Source organism: Stegostoma tigrinum, chromosome 1, assembly GCF_030684315.1.
Source record: "Stegostoma tigrinum isolate sSteTig4 chromosome 1, sSteTig4.hap1, whole genome shotgun sequence".
NCBI classification, from domain to species: Eukaryota; Metazoa; Chordata; class Chondrichthyes; order Orectolobiformes; family Stegostomatidae; genus Stegostoma; species Stegostoma tigrinum.
Genome location: NC_081354.1, coordinates 362,588 through 382,029, shown reverse-complemented (window position 1 = coordinate 382,029; position 19,442 = coordinate 362,588). Strand labels below are relative to the sequence as shown.

At 41.5% G+C, this 19,442-nt stretch overlaps 1 protein-coding gene across 3 annotated transcripts in view; it reads right to left on the bottom strand.

Moving 5' to 3' along the window:
* LOC125453563 (diacylglycerol kinase theta) overlaps positions 1 to 19,442 on the bottom strand; it is a 192,341-nt gene that overhangs the window by 107,683 nt on the left and 65,216 nt on the right. For all 3 annotated transcript variants that reach the window (XR_009445713.1, XR_009445715.1, XM_059645677.1), the window contains exon 8: positions 3,524 to 3,624. Coding sequence is in view for 1 of the 3 variants with exons in the window: in XM_059645677.1 (XP_059501660.1) it covers positions 3,524 to 3,624 (101 nt within the window). In the remaining 2 variants the exon portion in view is untranslated. The remainder of the gene's footprint in view (positions 1 to 3,523; positions 3,625 to 19,442) is intronic.

Genomic DNA, 19,442 nt, shown 5'->3' with positions numbered 1-19,442 from the left:
GGTGCAAAGGAGGTTTACCAGGATGCTGCCTGGACTGGAGGGCTTGTCTTACGAGGAGAGGTTGACTGAGCTCGGACTTTTCTCTCTGGAGAGAAGGAGGAAGAGAGGTGACCTGATCGAGGTGTACAAGGTAATGAGAGGCATGGATAGAGTCGATAGCCAGAGACTTTTCCCCAGGGCAGGATTGACTGCCACAAGGGGTCATAGTTTTAAGGCGTTAGGAGGAAGGTATAGAGGAGACATCAGAGGGAGGTTCTTCACCCAGAGAGCTGTGAGCGCATGGAACAGTTTACCAGTGGTAGTCGTGGAAGCGGAGTCATTAGCGACATTTAAGTGACTGCTGGACATGCACATGGACAGCAGTGAATTGAGGAGAAGGTAGGTTAGGTTATTGTATTTTTGCATTAGGATTATTCCACGGCACAACATCGTGGGCTGAAGGGCCTGCAGTGTGCTGTACTTTTCTATGTTCTACGTAAACCTCTATAAAGGTCACCCCTCAGCCTCCGACATTCCACAGAAAAAAGTCTCAACCTATCCAACCTCTCCTTATAACTCACCCTTCCAATCTCAGTATCATCCTTGTAAATCTTTTTGCACCCTTTCCAGTTTAATGACATCCTTCCTAGAGCAGGGCAACCGGAATTGTGTGAAGTACTCCAAATGTGGCCTCCCCAATGTCTTGTATAGCTCAACATGGCTTCCTGTATTCAATGCTCTGGCCAATGAAGGTTAACATTGCCATGAACAATTTTAAAATTGTGGACTTCATTTTGAGTTCAGTGACCCTCTGTCTGAGCAATGGTACAGTTTTGCTTCTATCTCCCAATCATTTTTGGGATGTAGCTCACCTCAGACAGAACTCAATTACAGATGTATAATAACATTCACCAATGATAACATAGCAGTTGAGGTAAGCAAAAAGCATTGAAAAGAACAGGTTCTGACATCTCAGAAATATTCATTTTTATCAGGCCTCCAAGCAAGTTACTTCTCTGGTCAACAATACATTAAATGTGCTTTAAGAAAAAATAACACTGTGCCTTAAAATGACAATACATTTGTTGTTGAATTATACATTGCAGATCTGATCGAACTACTCCAGTGTGGCATTTCATTTAATACAATCTTTTTGTTCTTCTGAATAGTTGGTGGCACTGATGTGCTCTCCAATAATCACCGTATGGATAGTATCAGTTCCTGTGGTTGGTCATAAATTTACTGCTGTGCATTTTAGGAAGAACCCTATCAACTGGCAGAACCACTTAAGTAGACAAGACAACAAATAGCTACTTTCATCTAGTTCTCCCATTAACTGCCACTCTGGGATTCAACACTTCTCTGTTCTGTGATTCAAACCATGTAAATGCTTATACCTGATCTTCCTTCAGCTACCTTAGCTTTTTCTGTTTAACGGAAGGTATTTGATACAGCACTATAACTGTAGAGACTCAAGTAATTATTACTGCTGGTCCTGTCCAAGAACTTATCAAAGATCTTCGCAGGAACTTTTTTTTTTAAAAACAGAAAATATGTCTAAGTTTTTATCCAAGCAGGTGACTTAACTGAGGCAAGTTAAACAGGAGAGTCGTTAACATTAAGTCTCACGAGAATAGATTTAACTACAACTTAACCAATCTGAAATTCATATGCTCAACCAATCTTGGACTTATTGTGTAATCTGATGACAGTCTCTTCTTTCAGCACAGATATAATTCTTATTCTTTTGGCGCTGTGGTCTTTTGATGAAATAAAATACTTTTGCTTTTTATTAGTCCTATAGCTTGAGCTATTATCCAGACAAGTGACCAGTTCATAGTTAACAATGAGATGTGTCTCTGTTGCACTAGATGGGCCCTACATAACCTCACCTTCAGTGTAAATGTAATACCTGAGAAATGAAATGTTAATCTGAAGTTGAGATCATTCTAGCTGGTTCTCTTACATATGGTGGAGCAGGCTTTGAGGGCCGATTGCGTACTGCTGCACCTAGTTCTTATGGTCCTATATAAGCACTGCATTTCTTCCCTAATCCCAATACCTATTCTTCAAGAACTCTTGAGTATGGAGTTCCAGTCTTGGTCATGTTGTAACTTCATCTCTGTAACGGCTATCAAATGGTAATTGTTGAATTTTGTTTGTGCAGTCTCCTCTCATCTTGATCAGTACAATACAGTAATTATAGGCCACTTCAATTTACACATAAATTGGGGAGGCGACAGCCTCCTGGTATTATCACTGGGCTATTAATCCAGAAACTCATCTCATGTTCTGGGGATGCAGGGTTGAATCCTGTGTAACAGATGGCAGAATTTGAAGTCAATTAAAAGAATTTGGAATTAAGAATATAATCATGACCGTGAAACCATTGCTGATTATCAGGAAAATTCATGTGGCTCACTAATGTCCTTCAGGGAAGGAATTCTGCCATTCTTGCCTTGTCTGGCCTACGTGCAAATTCAGACCCACAGCAACATGGTTCGCTCTCAACAGCCCCCTGAAATGGCCTAGTAAGCCGCTCAGTTCAAGGGCAGGTAGGGACAAGCAATAAATTCTGGCCAGCCAGTGATGTCCACGTCCAACAAGTGAATAAAAATAAACCCAATCAGCATTCATGTAGTACAGGATGAATTCCTAAATATATTGGGTTCTGGAGCAGCATTCTGAAGAGCCAACTAGGGATCAAGCTATTTTAAGTTTAATTTTATGAAATGAAAAAGGAGTAATTAATAACTTTGCTGTAAATAAATTGAGAAACAGAGGCCATTATTTGACAAAATTTCACATTAAGTGGCAAAGTGACATAGTTCATTCTGAAACTTGCATCTTAAATGTGAACAAAAGAAAACTGAAAAACATGAGGTACAAATTGCTGTTGGGGGTTGGGAGAAAAAAAACAGTAAGAGCCTGAATGGTAGGCCAGCAATGGTTAATATTTGAAGAAATATTACATGATCTACACAAAATATATCTTCACCTGAGACACAAACACCTAGCAGGAAGAAAGAAGCAATCACAGCTAACAGAAGTTAAAGAACGAATTCGATCAAAGGCTTACAGGGTGCTAGAAAAAGTGCTAAGGTTGAGGATTGGCCTCAGTTTGGAACCCAACGAAGGATGTTCAAGAAACTGATAAAGAAAGGGAAAAGAGATTAAGAACCTAAGATAGAGAAAAATCATAAAGGCATACTGTGAAATCTTCTTTAGATATGAGAAAAAGAAAAGATTAGCAAGTCCTAATACGGGTCTCACTACAAGCTAAAGCAGGAAAATTTATGGTGGAAAACAGGGAAATGGCTGAGAAACTAAACAATTATTTTGCGTCTGACTTCACAAGCAAAGATGCAGACCATTTCTCCCATAAATACTAAAGAAATAATCAAAGAATTGATGTTAATGAGGAACTAAGACTAATTAGTATTAGTAAAGAAGTAATACTCGAATAATTAACTGTATAAAATTTATAAAATTTTATAAATTCCCTTTAGTTTCAAGTTTTTTAACTAATTTGAGTTTGACTTACCACTGCTTCTTCTATTTTTGAAATTCGAGGAACAGTAATGAGTCGAAATTGATTCCGTTTCACTGCATCATTTCCATCAAATATCTTAAGGATTTGTTTACCTGAGAAGAATTAATACAAATATAACATGAAGGATATGAAGCACCATCATAAAAACTAAAATACTTTTTAGGCCTAAAAAGCACGGAATTAACAAATAGATTATAGAGTGAAAGAGGTCTACATCTTAGAAAAAGGCCCTTTGGCCTATTTTGTCTGTGCCAGTGAAAAACGAGCACATAACTATTCTAATCTTATTTTCAAGCACATGACCCTTGCATGCCTTCACATCACAAGTACATATCTAAATACTATTTACATGTTATGAGGGTCTCTGCTGTTACCACCCTCACAAGAAGTGACCCCCAGATTCCCATCAGTCTGTGGCTGAAAGCATTTTCTACAAATCCCTTCTACACCTCCTGCCTTTACATTAAATATATTACCCCACCTCAGTTACTGATCTTTCCACCAATGGGAAACATTTCTTCCTGTCTATCCTATGTATCTCATAATTTCATTTATCTCAATCAGGTCCTCTCCACTCATTCTCCTCTTCTTGAAGGAAAAAACCCAGTGTCTCCGATTTCTATTCGTAACTAAAACTAAATTCTAGGTATTCTAGCTTCCTGGTAACCCACTCCAGTGGAAATCATACCCCTCCGACAACAGGGATTCTGGAACTGCACACAGTACTCTGCGGCCTACATAGTTCCAGCATAATTCCCCTGCTCTTAAACTCTGACAAGTATCCCATATTCCTTTTTAACTACTTTATCTACCTGCCTGCGATCTTAAGCGGCTGGTGGACATGCATACCAAGGTCTTTCTGCTTATAGAATCCCTACAGTGTGAAAGCAGACCATTCAGCCCGTCAACTCCCAACCAACTCCCCCCCAAAGTGCATCACACCCAAACCTCTGCCCCTACCCCAATTACCCTATCCCCATATCTCTGCATTTCCCACGGCTAACCCACCCAACCTGCATATCCCTGGACACTATGGGCAATTTAGCATGGGCAAATGCCTAACCTGCACATCTTTGAATTGTGGGAGGAAACCCACGCAGACACAGGGGGCATGTGCAAACTCCACACAGACAGTTGCCCGACGGTGGAATTGAACCCGGGTCCCCGAGCTGTGAGGCAGCAACGCGAACCAATGAGCCACAGTGCTGCCCAGTACTTCTCAGTACTGATCCTCATTACATCCCAAGGTCATATAGTCCTTGGACTTATTTGTCCTGCCAAAGTGCATCACATCACAGCTATCTGGACTGATATCCTTTTGCCACTGATCAGCACAGCTATATCCCCCTGTAATCGAAGTCCATCCTCCTCACTATTTTATACTACCAATTTTCATATCATCCACTAAGACACTGATCGACCATTCTATCTTCATACCTAAATTATTTATACTTATCACAAACAGCAAGGGCATAATACTGATCCCTACAGAACTACATTAGACACGTTTCCAGACATAAAAACTCCCTTGCATACCACCTACTGCTTCCCGCTACTCAGAAAATTTAGAATGCAGATAGCCAAATTACCTTGAATTCCATGGGCTCTTATCTTTGCTCTCAGTCTTCCATACCAGATCTTACCAAGAATCTTGCTGAAGTCCAAACAGACTACGTCAAATATACTGTCTTCATCGACACACCTGGTCACCTCTTTGAAAATTTCAAATTGGTCAAACATGACCTTTCCTCAACAAAGCCATCTGACTATCCCTGATTTAGTCTCTGCCTCTCCAAGTGCAAATTAATTCTGTGCCTCAGAAGTGCTTCCAATAATTTCCCCATCACTGGGGTTAGATTGACTGGCCTCTAGTTTCCCTTTTTATCGCCTTCTCCCTTATTTAATAATGATACCATATTGGCTGTCCTCCAGCCCTCTACCACTTCTCCTGTAGCCAAAGTGGAATTGAAAATTATTGCCAACACTCTTGGAGTTTCGTCCTTTGTCTCATTCAAGAGCCTGTGTCATCTGGCTCTGGATATTTAACTACTTTCAAGTAGACCAGCCAGACCAGTCTTGAAAGTTACATTGCATGGAATCCAGGGAGAGCTAGCTAACTGGATTCAAAATTGGCTCGATGGTAGGAAGTAAAGGGTGATGGTTAAAAGCTGTTTCTCGGACTGGAGGCCTGTAACTAGTAGTGTGCCACAGGGGTCAGTGCTGGGACCTTTATTATTTGTTATTTACATAAATGATCTAGATGTGAATGTACAAGGCATGATTAGTAATTTTGCAGATGATACAAAATTAGGAGGTATTGTTGATAGTGAGGAAGGCTATCAAAAATTACAAAGGGATCTTGATCAGATGCGGGAGTGGAATAAGGATTGGCAACAGCAATTCAATACAGATAAGTATTAGTTGTTGAACTTTGGAAAATCAAACCAAGGTAGGACTTATACAGTAAATGTAAGGTCCTGTGGAGTGTTGTGGAACATAGGAACCTAGGAATACAATTACATAGTTCGTTGAAAGCAACATCACAGGTGGACAGAGTGGTGAAGAAGGCATTTAGCATCCTGGCCTTCATTGATTGAGGCACTGAGTATAGGAGTTGGGATGTTATGTCACAGTTGTATAAGTCATTGGTGAAGCCATACTTGGAGTACTGTGTATAGCTTTGGTCACCCCGTCATAGGAAAGACATTTTAAACTGGAAAATGTGCAAAGAAGATTCACAAAGATGTTGCCAAGGACTAATAGGCCTGAGTTATCAGGCAAGGTTGGTCAGGATAGGACTTTATTCCTTGGAACATAGGAGAACAAGAGGTGACCACACAGAAGTGTACAAAATCATGAGGGGCATAGATAGGATGAATGCACAGACTTTTTCCCAGGGATGGGGAATTGAAAATTAGACGGCATAGGTTTAAGGTGAGAGGGGAAAGATTTAAGATAGACCTGAGGGGCAGCTTCTTCACGCAGAGAGTGGTGCATATATGGAGTGGGCTGCCAGAGAAATTGGTTGAAGCAGGTACAACAGCAACATTTAAATATACCATTTGCATAGGTACATGGATGAGAAGAATTGAGGGATATGGACCAAATACGGGCAATTGGAACTGCTGAGTGGACACTCTGGTCAGCTGGACCAGTTTCGACCGAAGGCCCTGTTTCCACGCTGTATTACTCAATGACTCTATTCTATTACTCTATGACCACTGAGAACCTTCAAGCTAATTTAATTTTATCACAGTCCTCCTCCCTGAGTTTAATACCCACACTGTACCTCTCAATAGTGAACATGACCCAAAGTATTCATTTAGAATCCAACCTACATCCTCTAGCTCCAAATAATATACCACTGTCGTACATATGGGCCCTTTGCTTTCCTTAGTTATCCTTTTATCCTTAATGTACTTATAAGATGACTTAGGGCTTGTTTTATTTTATTCTCCCATTATGCTTTCATGGTTCCATTTTGCTCTCCTTTGAATTCCTTTTTAAGATCTCTTTGCACATATGAGATCTCAGCATGTGCTATAAGCCTCCCTTTTTCTCTCCATCCAATCCAATCCTGTATATGTAATCACTGAGTCATCCAACACGGAAACAGACCCTTCATTCCGACCAGTCCATGCCAAACACAATCTCAAACTAAACTCGCCCCAACTGCCTGGCCCTGGCCCATATCCCTCCAAACCTTTCATACTCACACTAATTGGAATGTCTTTTAAACACTGTAATTGTACCCACATCTAGCACTTCCTCAGGAGGTCCATTCCATACACGAACCACCCGCTGCACAAAAATTTACCTCTTGTCGCATTTTTAAAATCTCTCTCCCCTCACCTTGAATAGGCACCCTCTAGCCTTGGAATTCCTATGGGAAAGGCAACTACCATTAACTCCATCTATAATCCTTATGGCTTTATAACCTATAAGGTCACCTCTCAACCTCCTATGCTTCAGTGAAAAAAGTCCCAGTGTATCCAGCCTTGCTTTAAAACTCACTCTTTCCATACCAGAACTGAACGAACTGCAGATGCTGTATATCAGAAACAAAACAGAAGTCACTGGAAAAGCTCAGAAGGTCTAAGGAAGGGTCACCGGACCTGAAACGTTAACTTGATTTCTCTCCACAGATGCTGCCAGGCCTGCTAAGCTTTTTCAGCAAGTTCTGTTTTTATAACATCATGGGAAATCTCTTCTGAACCCTCTCCAGCTTAATCATATCTTTCCTATAACTGGGTGACCAGAACTGGACACTCTTCCAGAAGAGACCTCACCAATGCCTGAACATGACTTCCCAACACTTATTGTCAAAGTACTGAGCAATGTAAATAAATGTGCTAATCATCTTTTTAACCACCTTCTTTGTACATGACGCAGACTTCGAAGAATAAAGAACCTGCATGCTGAGGTCTCTCTGTTCTACAACACTACCCAAGACCCTACCATTAATTGTAAAGCCCTATTTTCATTTGTTGTGCCAAGATGCAATAACTCGCATTTATCCAGATTGAACTCCATCTGCCGTTTTTCAGCCCATTGACCCACCATTACAATCTTAGGAAATCTTCTTCACTGTCTACTAAACTGTCAATTTTGGTGTTGTCCCCAAAACTTACTGACCTACTTTTCAAGATCCAAGATTCGCTGGATTTACTGATCCCATTGTCCCAAATTATTGAAACCTGTACTCTCCTTATTTCTTGAATGTCCTATTATTCTGACACAAATTTACTTAAAAGAATTAACTTCCAGTCCACTCTGGCCAAAAGATACCTGATCTTATTAAAAATCAAACATTCGCCAGATTTGAAATTAGATTTAAGGCCCATCCTTCTCCTTTTCCACAACAATCTTGAATCAAACAAAGTTACAAACACTGTCTGTAAGATGATCTCTCACTGATATTTCAACCACTTGCCTGGCTTTAGAGTCTAAAATTAATTCCAGGACTGCCCCTCTCTTGTAGCATCTTCTATATAATGAAAACATGGACCATTTTCCGCACCTTGAGAGCCTTCTAAACATAGAGCACGGAACAGTACAGGCCCTTCAGCCCACGAAGTTGTGCCGACCTGTTATCCGACTAAGATCAATCTACCCTACATTTTACTATCCTCCACACGCCTATGAGTCGCTTAAATGTCTCTAAAGTATCTGACTCCACTACCACTGCTGGCAACGTATTCCACAAGCCCACCACTCTCTGGATGGAAGCATGCCAAGACAATTAAATTCTTCTTCACTTCTAATGGGCCCTCCACTGGTCCCTATGGAACTCCACTAGTCACTGTCTCCCATCCTGAAAGAGACTTCTTTATCCCTACTCTCTGCCTCTGTCAGTCAAGCAATCTTCTATCCATGCCAGTGCCTTGCTGCTAACACCATTGGCCCTTATCTTATTAGGAGTACTCTGTGCAGCACCCTATCAAAGGCCTTTTGGAAATCCAAATAAATCACTTCCATTGCCTCTCCTTAGTCTAACTTGCTTGTTATTTGCTCAAAGAATTCCAACACATTTGATTTGAGCAGCGGGAGAGGTGAGAGCCTGAGCCGGGGGCAGGCAGGAAGGTAAGGTTTTCCTTATAAAAACTTACCTCGTGAGTTAGTGGCCTTGTTGATTTGAGTGGGGAAGAACTATTATATCTGGGCATGGGCTAAACCTGCACGTGTCATGTCTCCCACCCATCCTCCTTCGCAAACCAAAAAAAAGATTATGTGGAGGGTCGGTAAGTTAAGTGTTTTTTAATTCTTTTGGCAATCTAGAGTAGTGGGATTGGAGCTAGGGCAGTTGTATGCTTGTAGGATGTGGGAGGTAAGTGTCACTACTAGTGTCCCTTCTGACTTCACCTGCGAGAATGGCACCAAACTCTAGCTCTCCATAAACCATGTTAGGGAACTGGAGCTTAGCTGAAGCTGAATGAACTCTGGACCATTTGAGAGGCTGAGGGGGTGATAGATAGATAGGAGTTATAGGGAGGTTGTTACAGGAAGAAAGTAGCTGGATGACTATCAGGAAGGGGAAAGGGAATAGGCAAAAAAGGCAGGGATCCCCTGTGGCCATTCCCCTCAATAAGTATACCACTTTGGATACTATTGTCGGGGGGGACCCATCAAGGGAAAGCCATAACAGCCAGAACAGCCAGGTGTAGGCACTGAGCCAGGCTCTGTGGCTCAGAAGGGAAGGTGGGGGTAAGAATAGGAGAGGGATAGTGATAGGAGATTCAATGGTTAGGGGAACAGACAGGAGATTCTGTGGTACCAAGCGAGACTCCCAGATGGTATGTTGCCTCCCTGGTGCCAGGGTCAGGGATGTCTTGGATCAAGTCTTCAGGATTCTTAAGGGGGAGGGAGAGCAGCCAGAAGCTGTGGTACACATCGGTAACAATGACATAGCTAGGAAACAGGATGAGGAAACTGAAAAGTGAATATAGAGAGTTAGGATGGAAGCTCAAAAGTAGGATGGGCAGAGTAGTAATCTCAGGATTACTACTGGTGCCACAGGCTAGTGAGGCCAAAAATAGTACAGCTGCTCAAGTGGCCACAGAGCTGGTGTAGGAAGGAGGGCTTCAGGTATGTGGATCATTGGGATACTTTCTGGGGAAGGTGGGACCTGTACAGGAAGGATGGGTTGCACCTGAACTGGAGGGCCACCAATATCATGGGTGAGAGGTTTGCTAGAGCTCTTCAGGGGGGTTTATACAAGTTTGGCAGGGGGATGGGAACTGGAGCTACAGATCAGAGGATGGGGTAGCTGGTGTACAGGCAGATAGAGCAAGCAGAGAATCTGTGAGGAAAGATAAGCAGTTGGAAGTGGCAGTCAGCGCGACGGGTTGAGGTGTGTCTGCTTCAATGCAATAAGTGTCAGGTAGAAGGGTGATGAACTGAGAGCATGGATCAGTACTTGGAACTATGATGTTGTGGCTATTACAGAGACTTGGATAACAGGGGCAGGAATTTTTGTTGGATGTTCTGGGGTATGGATGTTTCAATAGAAATAGGGAGGGAGGTCAGAGGTGGAGGAGTGGCATTGCTAATCAGAGATGGTATCACAGCTGCAGAAAGGGAGGTCGTGGAGGAGGGTTTCTCCACTGAATCGGTATAGGTGGAAGTCAGAAAGAGGAAAGGAGCAGTCACTTTATTGGGAGTTTCCTATAGACCCCCCAATAGCAACAGAGACACTGAGGAATAGATTGGGAGACAGATTTTGGAAAGGTGCAAAAGTAACAAGGTTGTTATCATGGGTGACTTCAACTTCCCTAATATAGACTGGAACCTCTGAAGTGCAAATAGTTCGGATGGAGCACATTTTGTCAAGTGTGTCCGGAAGGATTTCTGACTCAATATGCAGATAGGCTGATAAGAGGGAGGCCACATTGGATTTGGTGCTTGGCAACGAACAGGTCAGGTGTCAGAACTGTCAGTGGGAGAGCATTTGGTGATAGTGATCACAACTCCTTGACTTTTACTATTGTCATGGAGAGGGATAAGAGCAGACACAATGGGAAAGTATTTAATTGGGGGAGGGGGAATTACAATGCTAATAGGCAAGAATTGTGGAGCATTATGTGGGAACCGATGTTCTCGGGGAAATGCAGACAGAAATGTGGAGGTTGTTTAGGGAACAGTTGCTACAGGTACTGGATAGGTTTGTCCCACTGAGGCAAGGAAAGGATGGGAAGGTGAAGGAACCTTGGATATCAAGGCATTTTGAACACCTAGTCAAGAGGAAGAAGGAAACTTACTTGAGGTTGAGGAAGCAAGGATTGGACAGGGCTCTACAGGTCTACAAGGTTGCCAGGAAGGAACTGAAGAATGGACTCAAGGAGAGCTAGAAGGGGGTATGAGGAAACCTTAGCGGGTTGGATCAAGGTAGTCCCTGAGGCATTCTCTACTCAAGTGAGGAACAAGAGGATGGCCAGAGTGAGGACTGGGTCAATCGGGGATAGTGGAGGGAACTTGTGCGCGGAGTTGGAGGAGGTAAGTGAGGTCCTTAATGAATATATTGCTTCAGTATTCACAGTGAGAGGGACGTTGATATTTGTGAGGTCAGTGTGAAACAGGCTGATATACTCAAACAGGTTGCTGTTAGGAAGGAGGATGTGCTAGAAAGTTTGAAAAACATGAAGATAGATATGTCCCCTGGGCCAGACAGGATATACCCAAGGTTGTTACGGGAAGCGAGGGAAGAGATTGTTGCCCCTTTGGCAATGATCTTTGCATCCTCACTATCCACTGGAGTAGTACCAGATGATTGGAGGGTGGCAAATGTCATTCCCTTGTTCAAGAAAGGGAATAGGGATTATCCGAGGAATTACAAACCAGTCAGTCTTAATCCTGTAGTGGGCAAATTATTGGAGTGGATTCTGAGAGATAGTATTTATGATTATTTAGGAAAGTACAGTTTGATTAGAAATAGTCAGCGTGGCTTTGTGAGGGGAAGGTCATGCCTTATTGAATTCTTTGAGGATGTGACAAAACACATTGAAAATCGAGCAGTGGATGTGGTGTGTATTATGGATTTTAGCAAGGCATTTGATAAGGTTCCACATGGAACCTTTCATTCAAAAAGTAAGGAGGCATGGGAGTCAGGGAAATGTGGTTGTCTGGATACAAATCTGGCTGTCCAATAGAAGACAGACGGTGGTAGTAAGCGGAAAGTATTCAGCCTGGAGCTCGGTGACCAGTGGTGTTCCGCAGGGATCCGTTCTGGGACCTCCACTCTATGTGATCTTTATAAATGACTTGGACGAGAAAGTGGAAGGGTGGGTTAGTAAGTTGGCCAATGACACAAAGGTTGGAGGAGTTGTGGACAGCGTAGAGATCTGTTATAGGTTGCAGCGGGACACTGACAGGAAGCAGAGCTAGGCAAAGAAGTGGCAGATGGAATTCAATCCAGAAAAGTGTGAACTGATTCATTTTGGAAGGTCGAATTTGAATGCAGAATATGGGGTTAATGACAGGATTCTTGGCAGAGTGGAGGAACAGAGGGACCTTGGGGTCCACGTCCATAGATCCCTCAAAGTTGCTACCCAAATTGATAGGGTTGTTAAGAAGGCATATGGTATGTTGGCTTTCGCTGGTAGTGGAATTGTGTTTAAGAGTCACAAGGTTATGCTGCAGCTCTATAAAACTCTGGTTAGACCACACTTGAAATATAGTGTTCAGTTCTGGTCACCTCATTATAGGAAAGATGCGGAAGCTTTAGAGAGGGTGCAGAGAAGATTTACCAGATGCTGCCTGGACTGGAGTGCAGGTCTTATGAGGAAAGGTTGAGGGAGCTAGGGCTTTTCTCATTTGAGTGAAGAAGGATGAGAGGTCACTGATAGAGGTTTCCAAGATGATGAGAGGCATAAATACAGTAGATAGTCAGAGACTTTTTCCCAGGGTGGAAATGACTATTAAGAGGGCGCATAATTTTAAGGCGACTGGACAAAGGTATAGACGAGATGTCAGAGGTAGTTTCTTTACACAGAGTGGTGGGTGTGTGGGATCAGATATTTTAGACACTTTTAAATGAATCTTGGATAGGCACATGGTGGATAGTAAAGCGTAGGGTATGCAGGGTAGTTTGGTCTTAGTAACATAAGAGGTCGGCACAACATCGTGGGCCAAAGGGCCTGTACTGTGCTGTACTGTTCTATGTGTCGGGTAAACCTCCCTGTTTTCCAGTCCTCTGGGACCTCCCCAATTCCAGAGATTCATGAAAGATCACCACAAATCCTGCTACAATCTCCTCAGCTATCTCCTTCAAACTCTGGGTATATGTCTATCTGGTCCAGGTTATTTATCCATTTTCAGACCTTTCAGGTTCCCCCAGTACCTTCTCCTTCATGATGGCCTCTACACTCACCTCTGCCCCCAACTTACATGTTGCCGGTGTGTTCTACTGTGAAAACTGATGCAAAGTACCTTTCAATTTCGCTGCTACGTCTTTATTCCCCATTACTAACTCTTCAGCCTCATTTTCCAGTGTTCCAATATCTACTCTTGCCTTTCTCTTAACTCCTAGGTAGGTAAAGAAAACTCTTGCAATCTTCTTTTATATTTCTGGCTACTTTAATCTTAGATTATTTCTGCCCCCGTTGGCTTTTTTTAAAATTTATACCTTTTTTTTAAAGCTTTCCAATCCTCTGACTTCCCACTATTCCTCACCATATTGCATGCTTTTTCTGTTGTTTTTATGCTGTTCTTGACTTCCCTTATCAGGCATGTTTGCCTCATCCTCCCCTTAATATGCTTCTTCTCGTTTGAGATGAATTTCTGTTGTGCCTCCGAAATAGCCCCAGAATCTCCTGCCATTACTGTTCCACTGTCTTCCCTGCTAGGCTCCCCTTTCAATCAACTCTGGCCAACTACCCCCTTATGTCTTCATTCTTACATTTACTCAAATGCAATACCATTACATCGGATTCCAGCTGGTTCTTCTCATCAAGTCTACCTCATTACAAATCACCAAATCTAGAACTGCCTTTTTCCATTTGGCTTTACTACCAGCTGTTCCAAATAAAAATCTCAGACATTCCATGAATTCCTTTCCCGAAACCTGCTACCAACCTGATTTTCCCAGTCCACCTGCATAGTGAAAACCCCACGATTATTGTAATAGTGCCTAACTTAAATACCTTTTCTGTCTCCTGATTTATTTTCTGCTCTACATCCTGATTACTGCTAGGAAGCTTATACACAACTCCCTTCAGGTTCTTTATTCCTTTATTGTTCCTCAACTTTACCCACTCAGATTCTACACCTTCTGCTCTATAATCAATTCTTATGATCAATTTAGTTTTATTTGCTTTAATGAGGCCCCCTCTGCCCATCTGCTTGTCTTTCTATAGGACGTGTATGCTTGGATATTTAGTTCCCTGCCCTAACCTCCTGTGATACAACATCATATCTACTAAATTTTGACCTGCACTACTAGCTCATCTACTTTGCTTTGCATACTATGTGCACTTAAGTCCTGCACTGACTGCCCTCTTCTCATGTTTGTCCCTTCATCTATTGTGCTTGAAGTTAGTTTCATGACACTTACCATAATTTCTGTCCTATTACTCCCAGAACGGGAAACAGCCTTTCCCCATCTATCCAATCATATATTTCAATATGGTTTCCTCTCATTCTTGTAAATGAGTACACATCCACCCTGCTCACCCTTCATTCATAAAAAAATTCCTCAATACATGGAATCAACCTCATGAACCTTCTCTGGACAGTCTCCAATGTCAGTATATATTTACGTAGACAAGGGAGCCAAAACTGTCGACTGAATTAACCAGTATTCATGTTGGTTCATGAAGAATGAATTCTGTGATTTATTTACTTAAAGCGACAGCTTACTGCAGGGAGACAGAAAACTGGCTTTATTCAGGCTCTAGGTAATTTATTCAAGAGTGTGTCATACTGTCTTCCCTTCAAGCAGACCAAAGGCTTCAGCCAGTATCACTTCAAACAAAAAGCTGATCAGCTACACAACAGCCAGACAGATAGTTGTTGTCAGGCTAATGACCTTGGGCATCCACAACTGGTCATATCTCCACAAAACAATCAGGAACTAGCTCGCTGCCAAATTGCACACATACATCTGCAGTTGAGTTGTCAACAAACATCTTCTCTCACTGCTTGAGCAAAATAGTAGTGTAAACACCAGGTACAATGAATTTCATTAATTTTCTTTTTAAAAGTACTGCAGTCACTTCCTCAGTACTTTGTCAGTTCTACATCAGCCCACAATCAAAAAACTAAATTAAAAAGATTTGATCTTTACATGTCACAACCCTTATAAAACATCATTTCAAAAACGCATTTCATCACATTCAATAAAGAAAAGACAAGACTCACATCTATTCATGCTTCCTCTCCTCTTATACAATATTAGCAATTCTTAGATCTTTAACTTTTTTCATTTTTTTTCTTTTATTCATTCACGGGATGAAGGTGTCACAGCTAGGCAGCATTTATTGCCCAGAGGGCAGTTAAGAATCAACCACATTGCTAGGAGTCTGCAGTGACATGTAGGCCAGACCAGGTAAGGATGGCAGATATCCTGCCCTAAAGGACATTAGTGAACCAGATGGGTTTTTCCCAATAATCAACAATGGATTCATGGTCATCATTAGATTCTTAATTCCAGATGATATTTATTGAATTCAAATTCCACCATCTTGCCATGGTGGGATTCAAACCCAAGTCCTGAGATCACAATCTGGTCTCTGAATTAACAGTCCAGCGATAATATCACTCGGCCATTGCCTCCATCATTATATGCACAGGATAATGCACCAATAATTTTATTCAGAGACAGTAGTAACTGCAGATGCTGGAGAATTGTCCTCTTCAGTAATGTGAATAACTTTTACAGTTACTGCTTGAAACAAAAGACTACCTGAATATAGTCTTGCATGTCGAGTTTCAAATTTTAGTAAGTGGCAGTGGATTATGGTCCATGTAGATTAATGTTGCTTTGTTTCTGTGTCCAACATTGACCTCAGTGTTAATAATCATGTCAAAGCCTCTTTCTCTATAATAGAGTACCTCTCCTGATATGGCTTAGTCTCTTAGAAAAGTACTCCACTGTCCTCTCTATTGCCAATTCCTCATCCTGTAACAAGTCTGCATCTACATGCAAACCTTCAGCATCAACCGTCATATTGAAAGGTCTGGAACAATCAGGAACAGTTAATGCCAGTTAACTTACAGATTGCCTTCAGTTTCTCAAAGACTGTCTGACATTCTGCTGACAACACCACCATTGCTTGTTCCCTTAACAAATTTGTTTGAACTTAGTGTTACAGGAAATGTTCTGAAATTATGCACACGTTTTTGGTAAATCCAACTTATACTTTCACTTCATTTTAAAAATTTTTTTGGTTTCAGGAACAAGGAATTCTATCAGAGCCTTTCACTTTTGTCCTTGACAACTTAATCTTGTCTATGATATGTCCTAACTAAGTTACTCCTGCTTTTGTGAATTCACTTTTTACTACCGAACCAGCCAACCACAATCGCTTGGGCAGGTCTTCAAATTGTCTTGCATGCTCTTGCCATGTTGTGTCGTCTAAACAAAACTACAGAGTTTCAAACCTCAACTACAACTTGATTCCGAAATCTCTGAATATAGTTGCAGTCTTCTTTAACTCAAATGGCGCAACTCTTCTAATACTACCCTAACTATAATCATCCTTAATTAATAGCTTCCGAGAATCATATCCACATTTGTTAGGATGACCTGACAGCCTGCTTTTGTTTATGGCAATAGTTTTATACAATTCTCTGATGTCAACGGAATGGATCTTCAAAAATTGGTCTGGGTTATCAAAGGTGATAAACCTGTTCTGATAAAGAGTCACTGATTTCGAAACCATAACTCTGCTTTCTTCCCCCAAAATGCTGCCAAACCTGCTTAGTTTCACCAGCAATTCCTGTTTTTGTTTCAGGTCTCTAGCATTCGCAGTTCTTGTTTTAAAAAAAAAGCAAAGAACTGTAGATGCTGGAAATAAAAACAAATAGCTGAAAATGTTTGTTTTTTTTAACCTGTGCATTGATGGTTGTTTTCCAAATTCCTGCACGTCCTGCTACAGGAGTTTCAAGTACTGCTCTCAATATCTCCTTACAACACCATTATCTGTTGAACAACCATCCAATCTCCATCTGGATGTCTATGAGGGCATCTCCACTTTCTCATCCGAACACAGTGTTTAATGTAATAGCACTCTGGAGTTTCTTCAGCCTCAGTGTGAGCTGTCTGTGCTAACTCGCGTAATTCTGAATCTGCTTCCTGTGGCTCAATTAATGAAGCCACACCACCCAGTTCTTTTGAATTGCCTTAATTTTTAAATAGAGTTTCAGATACCTAAATACATGTTTGCAGAACTGATGTGACCTCTGGGTTGATGGATGTTGCATAGCCATTGTTCTGGTCACTACATAACGATGGAGAGATATCAAGAACCTGTTCCTGCAACTGTTCTATTTCTTTACCTTCAACCGTACATTCTGTGATTATAGATGAAGTTATAACCTTTCTGCTAAATTATTCCTCATAAGCAAAATCAACCTGTTAACAGGTAATTTCTCAACTACCCCAACTACCACTCAGCCAGATAACAAGTCACAGTCCAAGTGGATTATATACAATGGAACCAGGATATACAGTCCACCTGCTTCAGTCACCAACACTTGGCTTGTCTTGAATTTTCTGAGAGGAAAAATAAATATTTCTCCAGCAAAATAATTTGATTGACCTCTGCATCCCTTAGTTATCATCCCTTCAGACAAAAAAAACCTTCATATCTCTCATCTATCCAATGTACTTCTTCTATACTCACAGCATTGTCTACCTCTGATCGCTTAGTTGGACTTAAAGCTACAATTTGATGTAAAGCATTTTGTTTTAAGTTTCCTTTTCATTCTTTCTTTAGTAATTGTGACTTCTTTTGCACCCCCAGTTTTAATTACTCAATCATTAATGGAAATTGTTCAACAGCTTACAGAGGAACATAAAAAAAAACTAGGCCATTCAATCCATTGAGCCTACTCTGGCATTCAAATCAGATCCTGGCTGGCCTACCACTTTCCACTACAATCTCCATATCCCTTTAAGTCATTACTCTCCAGAAACACGTACTGAACCTGCACATAGATTGAACTTCAACAGGTCTCTGGTAAAGAATTCCCAAGATTCACCATCCTCTGCATGAAGAATGTTCTCCTCATCTCAGTTGTAAGTGGTCCACTCTTTATCCTCAGATCATGTTCCTTTATTCTAGGATCATCAGCCAGGGGAGATATCCTATATGGACCCATTTTGACATGACCTCTAAGTTTCAGTGAGATCACCTCCCATTATTTGAAATTCTGGAGAACGCAGACCCAATCTCCTCAATTTCTCCTCATAAGGCAATCCTATAATGCCAGAGATTAACCTGGTGAACTTCTGCTGCACTCCCTTTCTGGTAAGTATATCCTTCCTTTGATAAGGAGACCAATGCTGTACACAATATTCCGGATGAAGTCACACGAAGACTTGATGTAACTGCAGAAATACATCTTGAATTCTGTGCTCAGATGTTCTGTTGCCCTAATTGTATGCTGCACTTGCACATTTAATGAATAGGGGCCCCCAGATCACTTCAGATACCAGCTCTACCTAAACTTTCATAGTTTATGGTCTTACGACTAGCCTGTACAAGTCCACTTGAGACCTCCTTACATACTTCTCACAATTTACATTCCCATCTAGTTTTGTCTCATCACCAAATCTGGAAATATTACAAGTGAACCCCTGGATCATTGACATAGATCGTGAACAGCAATGGGCCTTAGTGCTGACTCTTGCAGTGGCATACTAGTCGCAACATGCCATCCTGAGAATGACTCATTTATTCCTGCTTTCTGTCAGTTAACCAACTCTCAACTGATACTTGGATATTACCTCAAAACCCACGCACTCTAATTTCATTCAGTAACTACCTATGTGGAACCTTATCAAAAGCCTTCTGAAAATCCAAATACACTACATTCACTTGTTCTCCTTAGTCTATGCTCCAAATAACATTTACAAGAAACTCCTAACAAGGTTGTCATACATGACCATGTTGGCTCTGTTATCTTGACTTGATGCAACTTTGCCACTCTTTTTAAAATGTTCAGTTATCACATCCCTTATAAAAAGGAACAAAGTACTGCGGAAGCTAGGAGTCTGAACCAGATAGAACTTGTGGGAGAAGCTTAGTGGGTCTGACAAGATCTGTTAAGAGAAAGCAGGATGTGCCCCTTCTTCAGGCATGAAGGTATCCACTACTTGTATAGTTACTTCTTTCACCACTCCAATAAAGCTCCCAAACGCTTGGATATCTTGTCGACACAGCTTTCCACCTCTTAACCTTGGTTTCCTCCT